Below are 14,208 nucleotides of genomic sequence, written 5' to 3'. Positions count from 1 at the left end.
AAGCTGTCAAAGGTATTATTCTTTTACAGTGGTAAATTACCTATGATGAAGCTCACAGAGGTATTATATTCTTTTACAGTGGTACCTATGATGAAGCTGTCAGAGGTATTATTCTTTTACAGTGGTACCTATGATGAAGCTGTCAGAGGTATTGTGCTTTTACAGTGGTACCTGTGATGAAGCTGTCAGAGATATTGTGCTTTTACTGTGGTACCTGTGATGAAGCTGTCAGAGATATTGTGCTTTTACAGTGGTACCTGTGATGAAGCTGTCAGAGGTATTGTGCTTTTACAGTGGTACCTGTGATGAAGCTGTCAGAGGTATTGTGCTTTTACAGTGGTACCTGTGATGAAGCTGTCAGAGGTATTGTGCTTTTACTGTGGTACCTGTGATGAAGCTGTCAGAGGTATTGTGCTTTTACAGTGGTACCTGTGATGAAGCTGTCAGAGGTATTGTGCTTTTACTGTGGTACCTGTGATGAAGCTGTCAGAGGTATTATTCTTTTACAGTGGTACCTATGATGAAGCTGTCAGAGGTATTATTCCTTTACGGTGGTACCTATGAGGAAGCTGTCAGAGGTATTGTGCTTTTACAGTGGTACCTGTGATGAAGCTGTCAGAGGTATTGTGCTTTTACTGTGGTACCTGTGATGAAGCTGCCAGAGGTATTATTCTTTTACAGTGGTACCTATGATGAAGCTCACAGAGGTATTGTGCTTTTACAGTGGTACCTGTGATGAAGCTGTCAGAGGTATTGTGCTTTTACTGTGGTGCCTGTGATGAAGCTGTCAGAGGTATTATTCTTTTACAGTGGTACCTATGATGAAGCTCACAGAGGTATTATTCTTTTACAGTGGTACCTATGATGAAGCTCACAGAGGTATTGTTCTTTAACAGTAGTACCTATGATGAAGCTCACAGAGGTATAGTGCTGTTTCTTTTACAGTGGTACCTATGATGAAGCTCACAGAGGTATTGTACTTTAACAGTGGTACCTATGATGAAGCTCACAGTGGTATTGTTCTTTTACAGTGGTACCTATGATGAAGCTCACAGAGGTATTGTACTTTAACAGTGGTACCTATGATGAAGCTCACAGAGGTATAGTGTGTTTTCTTTTACAGTGGTACCTATGATGAAGCTCACAGAGGTATAGTGCTTTTTCTTTTACAGTGGTACCTATGATTTAAGGTCACAGAAGTACATATTGTGCTTTTTCTTTTACAGTTGTACCTTAGATGTGAGGCCCCTCTGTTGAGCAAACGGTTTGAGCGAAGTATGTCTTTGAAGAAAGGTCACCTGCAGTGTAGGGACACTTGTGGGTGTTCCAAAGGGTGTCCTTTCATCACAGGTACCACTGTACCCTATTCGGATAATGTTGGTCAGGTACAACCCATATATACTATACAAAAGAGGCGGTAAAAAGTGTATCCGTATTCGGATGGTGTGAATCTGCATGTACGACCCATATTTCAAGCTGAATCCTTCTTTAGAAAGTATAGGTCGATCGTACGCGACCCACATCATCCGGACTGTGTAGTCCAAAGCCTGATCCGGTGAAGGTTAATCAATATTTCATAAATATTAGACAAAAGTGAAGGTGAACTTGCATAATGGTTGCAAAAATGAATGAATACTTTTTTCTTTTCAGCCATTGCCAAACTACAAGCTGAAGTGCAACACCCAGGCCAAATCCGGAACATGGTTTTCCCGTGACAATGTTACCAACTTTCTGGGATGGTGTCGGGCGTATGGCATGACCGATGAAACCATGTTTGACTCTGAAGACCTGGGTGAGTAATTGTTGATGAGGGGAGACTGAGAGAATCTGACCACTCAGAGAACGGAGGTGTTTTGACTAAGGATTGGAACCGAGCTAAGGGATGAAGAATGACTGTTAACTTGTTTGTTTTAACTTAAGTCAACTTTTTAACTTTCAGAAAATGTGATCACTCAGTGCAGGTACATGTAATTGTTTTCATTCCACTGATAATAATTTGAAGTTACCATCCTTTTTGAATGAGAAATCATGCACACCACCTCAGAACCACACAGGATCTTACATGTGATAATAGCATCCTCCCATTGAGACACATACAGAAAATCTACAGCCGCCCAACTGCTCCCAGTGCAGAGTGGGGGTTTTCCCTCATTTAATTTCATAAATGACATATTTGTCAATCTGCCAAATTATTTTCGCAAAAAAATCCCACTGCATGGAAAGTAGGTAGACGTGCTGAGTGTTGGTGTGTGTCCAAGTGGAATACATGTAATATGATGCCCATATTGCATGTAAAACCCTGGGCAGATCTGACGTGTATTATGACCGCTTACAATAGAAGGAATGTACAACTTTAAGAAAATGAGTATGATCCCTTTTTCCACATTGTATCTTTTGCTTCATTTCATCTTTGACTTTTCTTGGTTTCTTCCTTCCACCTTCTCTCTAACACTTATTCCAAAAGACAATGAACGATTGAACGGTTGCTGATCTAAAAGTAAAGAAAAGAACCTCTGAAGAATAGTTCAGGTCTTTGGAGTACATAATACAGTGGTACCTGTGATGAGTGGGCACCCTTGGGGCCAGCCAGAAGTGTCCCTACATTACAGGTGTCCTTTCATAACAGGTATATATATGTTAGTCAAAATAATAGGCAAAGCTAGGCGAACAAAATGTGTTGTTTCATTGGAGGTGTCCTCATCAGCTCTCATCTGAGGGGCCTTGCATCACAGGTACCCCTGTATACTATTTAATTCAGAATAATCCTGTTCAAAACTGATATCTGTCTTGCTCTCTTTTCAGTTGCACACAAGCAGGAGAAGCCCGTGGTGAACTGTGTGTTGGAGCTTGCGCGTCTTGGCTGGAAGTATGGAATCGAACCCCCGAACCTCATTCGTATGGAGCGGGAGATCGAGAAAGAAGCAAAAGAATTTGAACCCCCACCCTTCATACCAAAGCCAGTGGAAATTGTGAAACAGAAACCAGTGGAAAAACCTGTAGAAAAGAAACCAGAGATATTGGATCTTCACAAAGAGGTAAATATTTCTTAAACTTTGGGTGGCTGGTTTGACGTGTGAGCAGAAGTGAAGCTTTCGGGCTTGTATTAGATTTTTAGCCTTTTTTTCCAGATTAGTCAGGGACACTTATCTTCACATCTAAAATTAAAGGACCAGCAGGGATGTATGATTCTTTTTTTTTTATCCCGACTGTCTGCAGTCTGTCAAACACTGTCTGCCTGTCTGACAGTGTCTGCATCCATCTGTCTCTTGCCATCTGGATGTCTGGTAGATAATACTAATAATGAACACTGCATCAAAGCATTCAAGTGTCTCTGTTGTTGCAGGTGAAACGTGTGGCCCACAAGTGCAAGTGTCAGGAGTATGTCAACCGGATCAGTGAGGGTGTGTACGACATATTCGGGAAACGTGTTTTCATCAGAGTAAGTACAAAGTGTAACTGGATACAGTGGAACCCCCCTTTTAAGACCCCGCAATTTAAGACTCCCTCCTTGTTAAGACCAGTGATTTTTGACTCACATGCGAAGCAAAAGTGAGTCTATGTACTCACCCGAGTCGTCCGTCCGTCCGTCCCGTCCGTCCGTCCGTCCGGAAAACTTTAACGTTGGATATTTCTTGGACACTATTCAGTCTATCAGTACCAAATTTGGCAAGATGGTGTATGATGACAAGGCCCCAAAAAACATACATAGCATCTTGACCTTGCTTCAAGGTCAAGGTCGCAGGGGCCATAAATGTTGTCTAAAAAACAGCTATTTTTCACATTTTTCCCATTTTCTCTGAAGTTTTTGAGATTTAATACCTCACCTATATATGATATATAGGGCAAAGTAAGCCCCATCTTTTGATACCAGTTTGGTTTACCTTGCTTCAAGGTCAAGGTCACAGGAGCTCTTCAAAGTTGGATTGTATACATATTTTGAAGTGACCGTGACCCTGAACTATGGAAGATAACTGTTTCAAACTTAAAAATTATGTGGGGCACATGTTATGCTTTCATCATGAGACACATTTGGTCACATATGATCAAGGTCAAGGTCACTTTGACCCTTATGAAATGTGACCAAAATAAGGTAGTGAACCACTAAAAGTGACCATATCTCATGGTAGAAAGAGCCAATAAGCACCATTGTACTTCCTATGTCTTGAATTAACAGCTTTGTGTTGCATGACCTTGTATTTTGGTAGGAAAAATGTGTAAAGCAGTTCTTAGTGTATGATGTCATTGCTAGGTTTAGCTGAAGGTCAAGGTCATGTAAACGTCAAGGTCAAGCTTGTGAGTCGTATGGCTTTGCCCTTCTTGTCTCAGATTTGTGGAGGTCTTAAAGAGGGGTTCCACTGTACTAAATACTACTATATATACTAAAGACATTGTCACCACTGCTAATGCCACCGCTAAGTCACCAGTGTTTTAACACCAATCTAGCATGCCTGTACGTGTCAGATATGTAACTGAAAGCCTTTCTCATCGTGTGGCTGCATGGTGTCTAGCTGCTTACTGACTCTGATTGTGTGCATGACAACAAAAAAAGACTTTAGCTTAAAAGTAATAGTATGAGGGTTAATAGGATACAAGCCAACTGTTTTGACCAAATCCTGATGATATATCCAGCACAGCTTCTAGCCTTTCATACCGTTGAAACTGCCAGTGAAAACACACACACATGAAATAGACCCCTTTTCATTCTCTTAATTCTTCTTGTTCTTTTCAGCTCCTGCACGGCAAACACCTGATGGTGCGGGTGGGAGGGGGCTGGGACACCTTTGAGAACTACCTCCGGCACCACGACCCCATCCAGGTGTACGAGTTCCGCAGGGACAGCATTCAACAACCCCCAAAGTCAAAATTTGAGGGCTACCTGGTAATCAAGTCAAAGTACAAATCTTCCTGAGCCTGTGTGTGTGTGCGTATGCATGCCTGCATGGCGTCTGCAGTGCTGCTGTGGACATTGAGGATCGTCAGGCGCTGAGGTTTTGGGCCTCGGTTTGCTGAGGTGACTTAAGTTCGAAAGACTCAGAATTATAAGTCCGTGAAGTTTGAAAGACTGAATGAAGTCAGTGGCTGCAATGTGATGTGTGCTCTGCTCAGAGGTATATGAAGTGCAGGCATCTTTCTTCATCCATGAACAGACTTTGAGAGGTCTTGTGCATATCCCAGTGACGCCTGAAATTTCAATCAATCAATCAATATGAGGCTTATATCGCGCGTATTCTGTGGGTACAGTTCTAAGCGCAGGGATTTATTTTTATTTTTTTTTATTTTATTTTTTTATGCAATTTATATCGCGCACATATTCAAGGCGCAGGGATTTATTTATGCCGTGTGAGATGGAATTATTTTTACACAATACATCACGCATTCACATCGGCCAGCAGATCGCAGCCATTTCGGCGCATATCCTACTTTTGACGGCCTATTATTCCAAGTCACACGGGTATTTTGGTGGACATTGTTATCTTTGCCTATACAATTTTGCCAGGAAAGACCCTTTTGTCAATCGTGGGATCTTTAACGTGCACACCCCAATGTAGTGTACACGAAGGGACCTCGGTTTTTTGTCTCATCCGAAAGACTAGCACTTGAACCCACCACCTAGGTTAGGAAAGGGGGGAGAAAATTGCTAACGCCCTGACCCAGGGTCGAACTCGCAACCTCTCGCTTCCGAGCGCAAGTGCGTTACCACTCGGCCACCCAGTCCACACTGGCCGTGTATACAAAAAGAAAGCTGGTTGAAGTGTGATCGCGCGAGCCATTTTCTAAAGGGGTAGGTATTTCAGTTTAAGTGTGATGCCTGTCGTACACAGAAACCTGTCACTGTGTTCTGCTTACCAATCAGACAGTGGTACCCGTGATGAAAGGTCACTCTTGGGACCTGTCAAAAGTGTTTGTACATTGCAGGTGGCCTTTCGTGGCAGGTATACTTAGGTTAAAAGATAATGGACAAAGGGACAGCAGAAGGTGTCCTTTCACAGGAGGTATCCTCTCAACGGAGGTGCTTCACATCGCAGGTACCTATGTTTCAAGTTTAAAGCACATAGTTAATACAACACTTGTAGGAAAACAAAACTTGTCAAACAAAAGGTCAGCCGGTATGTGAGACTGCAGTTGCAAATTTTACGTCAGGTATTTTAAGATTTTTACCTGTAAAATTTCCGGTTCACATGATGTCTCCGAAAATCAACCTTTTAACTCTCTTAAGTCTGTTCAGACATGAACTGTACAGTTCTTATGTATAAGGGTAAATCAATACAAGCGTTATTCAGCTGGTGCTTGTCCTGATTCCTATCTCCTGTATGGAATTGAAATCCTCAGTTTTGTCAAAATACTGGTTCAGTGGTACCTGTGATGAAAGAACACACTGGGACCTGTCAAGGGGCGGGGATGTAGCTCAGTCGGTAGTGCGCTGGATTTGTATCCAGTTGGCCACTGTCAGCGTGAGTTCGTCCCCACATTCGGCGAGAGATGTATTTCTCAGACTCAGAGTCAACTTTGTGTGCAGACTCCTAGGTGTCCGAACACCCCCGTGTGTACACGCAAGCACAAGACCAAGTGCGCACGAAAAAGATCCTGTAATCCATATCAGAGTTCGGTGGGTTATAGAAACACGAAAATACCCAGCATGCTTCCTCCGAAAACGGCGTATGGCTGCCTAAATGGCGGGGTAAAAAACGGTCATACACGTAAAATTCCACTCGTGCTAAAAATAACACGAGTGTACATAGGAGTTTCAGCCCACGAACGCAGAAGAAGAAGAAGAAGGACCTGTCAAAAGTTTCCCTACATTGCAGGTGGCCTGTCATGACAGGTATACTTTAACTTAGCTAAAGATAATAGACAAAGGGACCGAAGGTGTCCTTTCATGGGAGGTGTCCTCTCAACAGAGAGACTTCATGTCACAGGTACCACTGTAATAGCTGCAAAGATATGACGTGGTTTGCAAAAATGACTCGGAAGAATTTGCTACTAGATGGATGCATCGGGTTTAAAAGTTCAACGTTAACTGTCTGGCTGAAAATTCAAACCACGTTAGCTATTACTTCTTTGCCAGTTTCAGTTCAGAAAAAAAGTCGGTTGAGAAGAGAATTTGAGCTAGCAACGAGTGCATGGCGTTGATTTGGATGCACTAAGCAGAAAGGTTGTCTTCTCTCAAAAGGCAGCATGCTGTGATGAAAGTGATAAAGCGCAAGTCATTTAAACAAATCAAACTTCTGTTGATCCTGATATATTTGTCCTTCATTTTATCATCTTAATCCAAACATTGTGCTCAGTGATTTGTTATTGTGTATTTTCCCTCATGACAATTTGCTCAGATATCAGGGTTCAAGTATTTTGTCCACAAGTGCCCTGTTATAATGTTAATTTTGTGAGTCTATAAAGTGGTTTTTTTCCCGAAGTGCCCTGTTATATTGTTCCTCTTATGCATCATTTGTAAGGGGGCGGGGACGTAGCTCAGTTGGTAGCGCGCTGGCTTTGTAGCCAGTTGGTCGCTATCAGCGTGGGTTCGATCCCCACGTTCAGCGAGAGATTTATTTCTCGGAGTCAACTTTGTGCAGACTCTCTTCGGTGTCCGAACACCCCCGTGTGCACACATGCGCACAAAAAAGATCCCACGTTCACAGCGAAAGTCTCAGGGCTTGGAAAACACGAAGACACGCATGCATCATCTCTCGTCTCCGATTATCATGATCGTATTTCGATACTTTGACGAGACAAACCTAATGCTGGTGTGTCGAAGAAGACAGCCACAGCGGGCTAGTTCGAATCAAAGTATCACACCATATTTTCAACGTATTACCTATACCTGTCCCAATATAGACCAGTTGGTCTAAGAGGACGTTAAACCCTAATAGTCTAGTCTATCGTTTGTAACAGTGAAGCAAAAAACATCTTCGACCAAGAAAGCATTTAGATTTTGTCAGGCTCTATATGAGTGCTCACTGAAATTTAAAAATGATTGACAACTGTTAACACTTTCTACCCCACCTATGTTGACCAAGTTTTTTTTAGTCGAGACCAGCTGTGCTGCAGCAGGTCACTCAGAATTGTAGTAACCGTGTAATAACTGTGTATCAACATGCTGGAATGCAGGCGTTAGATCGACGTTACAGGAAGCGACTGAAGCTAACAGTCTGAGCGGATATATCCATACCTGGTCAGATAGAGCCATATGAGTGGGTACGGATATATCCGTACCTGGGAGACAATGAGTAGGGATGCTCCTGGTAAAAAATAAATTACCCCCATGAGCTACAGTGGAACCCCACTTTTAAGACGTCCAAAAATCTTAGAAAATCAGGGCCTGAATGCATAGCCCCTCCATACTTTTAGGATTTCATAGCGCTGTGGAGCGCATAGCTATGAAATGCACTATAGAACTCAGCGGTCCGCATGCATGAGATCAAATAGTGCCTGCAATAACTAAGAGCGGCTCTATTTTTAACACGTAGATAGTGGAAGGGATTTCCCATCATCCTGTGTCTCTGCGCATGCGTCAAGCTTTGTGATGCTTCGCGGCGGGTCAGTTTTACACCATTTGCCGCAGACAGTTTGGAAAGCCCGTCTCCTGATAAAACTTGGCTTTCGTGGTTTGGAAACTATATCCATTCCGGTACCCTCGCCATAAAGGTATAAGTCACTCTCTTGCTGGTTCTGCATGCTGTGTTTGATGTTATAAATTCCCGTATTATTATTATCATCATTATTATTATGTACCGCGATCAGTTCGCCACACACATCTTGAAAAGATCCGCACGCGTAAAAACTGACCCAAACACGACTACAAAGTCAAGATAACCCGCAGAACTGGCGGCAATGCACCCTTTCGATTCGGCAGTTCGAGTTGCTCTTACAGTTCATCCGTGATTGCAAGAATGTCCTGCCGACGAAAGCGGAATTTTCTGTACAGTTCCACGTCGTCGTAACGATTCAGTGGATGTAGGCGGTCAAGAAAGATCCGGTTGCTTCTCAAATTTCTTCTCATCCTGAATCGGCATGAAAGCAGCCGCCATTTTAAACGCTCCAATAGCCGGTCCCATAACTCTTATTGGAAGGAGGGGCCTGCTATAACTTTATGGATGGCATAAGGCTCTATGCGCGGTCCATGCATTAGAAATAAGAGACTTTAAGGAGTCCACAGACTGTATTGCAGTGACCTTAAAAGGGATGAAGTCTTAGAAGTTAGATTAAGATGTCTTAAAGGGGGGAAGAGGGGGGGGGGGGGTAGGGAATTATTATCACAAACACCAGGCACACCTTAAAATCAATGTTTTGACGTTCAGTTGTTTACATTTTAAACGCTGCGTTTGGTTAATCGTTGCAGACTAATTTCTCCATGCACATGCAGTCTTTGTTTTTATTTCTATCCAACTTTTTGCCCCAGAGAGTTGTGGATCTTGCTCATATTTCCTAGATAACAGTACTTTGTACCTAATTCCTCTGCTAGCATTTAATATGGATGATTGCCAAAAATGAAAAAAAATCAGTAAATGAACATAATGGGAACTCAAACACAGATTTTGTTGTTTAGATTTTAAACACAGAAGAGTTTGCATTGATTTAATTATTTAGCAAAGATACTGAGCATTTTTGAGTTTTGTATTGCCACTGGGTCTAAATTTCATCATTGTGGGTGTCTTTTAGATTTCTTAAAGGTCCTTGTCTACATTTTTATACTGAAATCGCCATTTGACCATTAAAATGCAGAGTCTAATATCTACAAATATCAACAATACATCCCCTTTCGATCAGGAAAGACGAAGCCAGTGTAGCCGTTAGAAAATTCATTGTAGTATTCCAGCATAGTACTCATAGTAGGATATCCTTATTTGCAAAATGCCAAGCGCAAAACTCCTCTCAAATCCCGTGCATTTCGTGCGTTAAAAAAAAAAACGTGGACAGCGCTCCAGTGTCAAACTGTTGCTGCACTTGTTTGGGCGTGGCTATAAGCATAGTGACATGAATTTGATTGGTCAGTATTTTTAGGCAAAGCACATGTTCTCAGCAAACAGAAAACAAAATATTGGAAGCGTGAGTCACGCTACCCAAAAATAAAATCTTTTTTTACATATAATATTTTTTTTATAAAATTTTTCCCCATGGTTCATTCATCATCTGACATAACTTTTTAGCGAAATCTAACCATAAGATTATTAAAAAAAAGCAAAAATGTAGACGACCACCTTTAAGGGTTAAATTTGAAAGAAAACTCATCCAAAATGGCTTCTTCACTTTTGTATAATCTTATAAGTAAAAAAAATAATTTTGTTACACATTTTGTGGGAACTGGTGATGAGTTTATGTTCCTTGTGTGACAGGGGAGGCTACCGCTCCTTTCACAGCAGACTCTGCACCCGAGTTGTTGGCCTTTAAGTCAACACCGGTGGATTGTGGAAGTCTGTTTGTGATGGGGTCTGGTGGTTTCCGATTGTCTGTATGCTCATGGAAACCTTCGGGTTTGCATAACAGTTTTTATAGGGCTAAGAAATTAGCCCAAACATTTTCAACTCCCGAGGTGATCGTAGTGTTTCGGCACTCGGTTACACTTGTGTACAAAGGAAAAAAGAAAACGAGAAGTATTTTTCAGTGCATTGTACTGTGAAGAAATATTCTTGTTCTACCACATTCCCTAAACTTTGAAGGAAAGGAAAGTCTTGAAATAATGATGGAGGGCGCAGGGGTACATGTAATATGTTTTCTTAGCTTGTTTAACTGCCACTGTTGTTCTGTGCCGAACTGATTATTACTTTGGAAATCAGATTGTTTGTTTGTTTTTCGGAACATTTTCAATTCCAGTTCATATTTTGTATCATATCTATGGATGAACTATTGAATTTCGGAATCTGTCAGGGTATCCTTTGTTTGCATGTAAAGAAAATGTCATTACTCGATTTGTTTCATGTACATGTAGGCCGATGCATTTGTTGTTTTCTGTAAAATATTGCTTACACTTCCTATTTTTGCGTTTATACTGCAAACTTGACAGTTCAGGATTTACATCGGTTATAGGTTTCTAAACTAGACTTACGAAGTACATGTATGTTGTTAATTTTAGCTCATTGCTACAGTTTGTTCCACTGTCTGGTCGTCTCTCATGTATTTGCAATGTCCTTGACAAAAAGCAAGCAACATGGTTGCAACCGAGGGGTTGTTATCTTGAATTCATGTCTTTTTCTCATTCCTCATGATTACTGATCTATTGGGATAAAAAGGTTGTGTTCTTTTTTTAAGAAAATTTTACTTACAACAGAAAGTGTCAAAATGTTGTATTTTCTTCTTATTGTTTTTTTCTGTATTCTTGATTTTTATGGGTGTGTTCATTTTTCCAGTAGCAGTTATTGATTGAGCGACCATCTATTTTATTCTTGCCATTATTGCACATTTCACAAGATACATTTGGTTGTACTTATATTTTGTTTTGCACTAAATTTGCACCTAAAAACAGTTCTGCCTCAAAGAATGTCATGAGTTCCATGAATCAGTATACAGTAGTATTACAGTATGTCATGTATAACACCAAGTTATCAATTACTTCATTTTTACATTTTTGATTTTATACCTGGAAAACATCTCAAATTATTGTACATTCCATCCAGTGACATATTTCACAGTTCGTAATAATTAGATTTTACAGTGCCCATGTAAACGCACATGCAGTTCCTTACATGATCTGGTCCTCACTATAGTGGGATGTTTGTGTATTTGTTACCTGTAAATCCATTTAAAACTCTCATGGTATTGTCATCTTTTGGTGCCTCAAAAAACACAATTATATTTACATCTTATACTGTTAAAATTCAAACAGCATTACTGTTGTGATTGTACTCAGTGTGATCGTAATGTGAAGTATTAAATGTCCGTCCATTTTGAGAAAAAAATAGAAATAATTATTGTACTCTGTGTGATGGTAATGTGAAGTATTAAATGTCCGTCCATTGTCAGAAAAAAGCAGAAAGAATTTTGCTTCAAAATGGCATTGATTGTTGAATTAAAGAAAATGTTGCTTTTGTTTGATTCAAATTGATTTTTGAACTGATTGACACAATTTAGGATTTACAGTGATTGTTTTTACTTTTTACATTTAGTCAAGTTTTGACTAAATGTTTTAACGCAGAGGGGGGAATCGAGACGAGGGTTGTGGTGTATGTGTGTGTGTGTGTGTGTCTGTCTGTCTGTGTGTGTGTGTAGAGCGATTCAGACCAAACTACTGGACCGATCTTTATGAAATTTGACATGAGAGTTCCTGGGAATAATATCCCCGGATCTGTTTTCTTTTTTTTTGAAAAAATACCTTTGATGACGTCATATCCGGCTTTTTGTAAAAGTTGAGGCTGCACTGTCACACCCTCATTTTTCAATCAAATTGATTGAAATTTTGGCCAAGCAATCTTCGACGAAGGCCGGACTTCGGTATTGCATTTCAGCTTGGTGGCTTAAAAATTAATTAATGACTTTGGTCTTTAAACATCTGAAAATTGTAAAAAAAAAAAAATTATAAAACGATCCAAATTTACTTTCATCTTATTCTTCATCATTCCCTGATTCCAAAAACATATAAATATGTTATATTTGGATTAAAAACAAGCTCTGAAAATTAAAAACATAAAAATTATGATCAACATTTCTTTTTGAAATCAATTTAAAAACACTTTCATCTTATTCCTTGTCGGTTCCTGATTCCAAAAACATATAGATATGATATGTTTGGATAAAAACACGCTCACAAAGTTAAAACGAAAAGAGGTACAGTAAAGTGTGCTATGAAGCACAGCGCAACCGCTACCACGCCAAACAGGCTCGTCACTTTCACTGCCTTTTGCACTAATAATAATAATAATAACGATTACTTATATAGCGCGTAAACATCGTGGTGACAAGCCCAGAGCGCTTTACACTTACATAATCATAATACAAACAATGAAAGAGAACTAAATCCGAATAAATTCAAACATGGTCACACACACCCACACACGCACACACACGCACACACACACACACACGCGCGCGGACTACGTTCAGTTTCATTTTGTGAGTTCCACAGCTTTACTAAATGTAGTTATTTCGCCTTACGCGACTTGTTTGATTATTTGATTGACTGGTGGTGCACCCGTTGACTTTTTTGTTTTCCAATTGATTCTTTTCTTTTTAATAGCCTTCATAAGGTTTTTGATGTAGTTATATTTTACTGGCCAAAACGTATTGGAGAGGTTAGTTATTTAACATGTTGTTTTTCTACCCAGTGTTAATTTTATTTACTGTGCCTTCGTACTTTCCGAAGTGTTGAAATATTGTGCTGTTCTCTTGTCGCCACTGGTTTTTTTACATGTACCATTGTTCTGGTAACATTTTAAGCCATTCCTGTTCTATTATTCCAAAGAGTTTGTCAAGATAGTGAATACACAGAAACAAACATCAACGCGCGCGCACACACACACACACACACACACACACACACACACAGAGTTGAAATTTCAATTTACTAAAAAAAAATCATTTCCTGTTTCTTGATCGTTAAAGGGGTTTACTTGCTCATTTTGAATAAATAGGTATTATAAGTGAAGCGTTTGTTTTGGTTACCTATGCTGTTGTGTGTCTCTGTACGTGTGTCTGCGCGCGCACGTGTGTGAGAGAAAATAGAGAGTGGGAAAGAAGCTGTCTGTATGTACCTTCGGTCTGTGTATGTTCTGAAAGACAGCTCTGTGTTTGTGTGCGTGTGTGTGTGTGTGTGTGAAATAGCGAGAGGGAGAGAGATTGAAGCTGTCTGCATGTACCCTCGGTCCGTGTCTGTTCTGAAAGAGAGCTCTGTCTGTGTGTCAGTGTGTGTGTGTGTGTGATAGAGAGAGGAAGATATAAGCTCTCTGTATGTCTGTATCTACTCTCGGTCAGTACCGATAGCAGTGCATTTGACTTGTACGTATGTTTGTGCGTGTGGGTGTGTTCGTGTGTGTGTGTGTGTGTGCGCCGCGCGCACAGGTTGTTCAAATTAGAGAGCGATATTCTAACACGCGGAACTTTGTTTTATACAGGTGTGCATGTATCTGTTTCTTTGTGTGTCTTTTTGTGTGTGTTCCCCCGCACTCGGCTCTGTTTCTGTGTGCTTTCAAAGAAAGTCTTTCAACGTTACGTAGGCTACATCCGCATTATTTGTGACAGCTCTTTGGTTCTCGTCACACATTTTTTGCACAAAGCCACACG

At 40.5% G+C, this 14,208-nt stretch overlaps 1 protein-coding gene and 1 long non-coding RNA gene across 3 annotated transcripts in view; both read left to right on the top strand.

Annotated features, from left to right (window-relative positions):
• Positions 1 to 11,266, top strand: part of LOC138962841 (growth arrest-specific protein 2-like) — a 29,648-nt gene extending 18,382 nt beyond the window's left edge. For both annotated transcript variants that reach the window (XM_070334805.1, XM_070334804.1), the window contains exons 4-7: positions 1,651 to 1,792; positions 2,803 to 3,035; positions 3,344 to 3,439; positions 4,730 to 11,266. In XM_070334805.1, coding sequence (XP_070190906.1) covers positions 1,651 to 1,792; positions 2,803 to 3,035; positions 3,344 to 3,439; positions 4,730 to 4,909 — 651 coding nt within the window. In that variant the 3' untranslated portion in view covers positions 4,910 to 11,266. The remainder of the gene's footprint in view (positions 1 to 1,650; positions 1,793 to 2,802; positions 3,036 to 3,343; positions 3,440 to 4,729) is intronic.
• Positions 1 to 12,020, top strand: part of LOC138962846 (uncharacterized) — a 188,730-nt gene extending 176,710 nt beyond the window's left edge. The window contains exon 2 of the long non-coding RNA XR_011454618.1: positions 10,529 to 12,020. This is a non-coding gene — a long non-coding RNA (uncharacterized lncRNA). The remainder of the gene's footprint in view (positions 1 to 10,528) is intronic.
• Positions 12,021 to 14,208: the final 2,188 nt, after the last annotated feature.

The sequence above is a fragment of the Littorina saxatilis genome, linkage group LG3 (genome assembly GCF_037325665.1).
Source record: "Littorina saxatilis isolate snail1 linkage group LG3, US_GU_Lsax_2.0, whole genome shotgun sequence".
In the NCBI taxonomy this organism is placed as follows: Eukaryota; Metazoa; Mollusca; class Gastropoda; order Littorinimorpha; family Littorinidae; genus Littorina; species Littorina saxatilis.
This window is presented reverse-complemented; position numbering and strand designations above follow the sequence as displayed.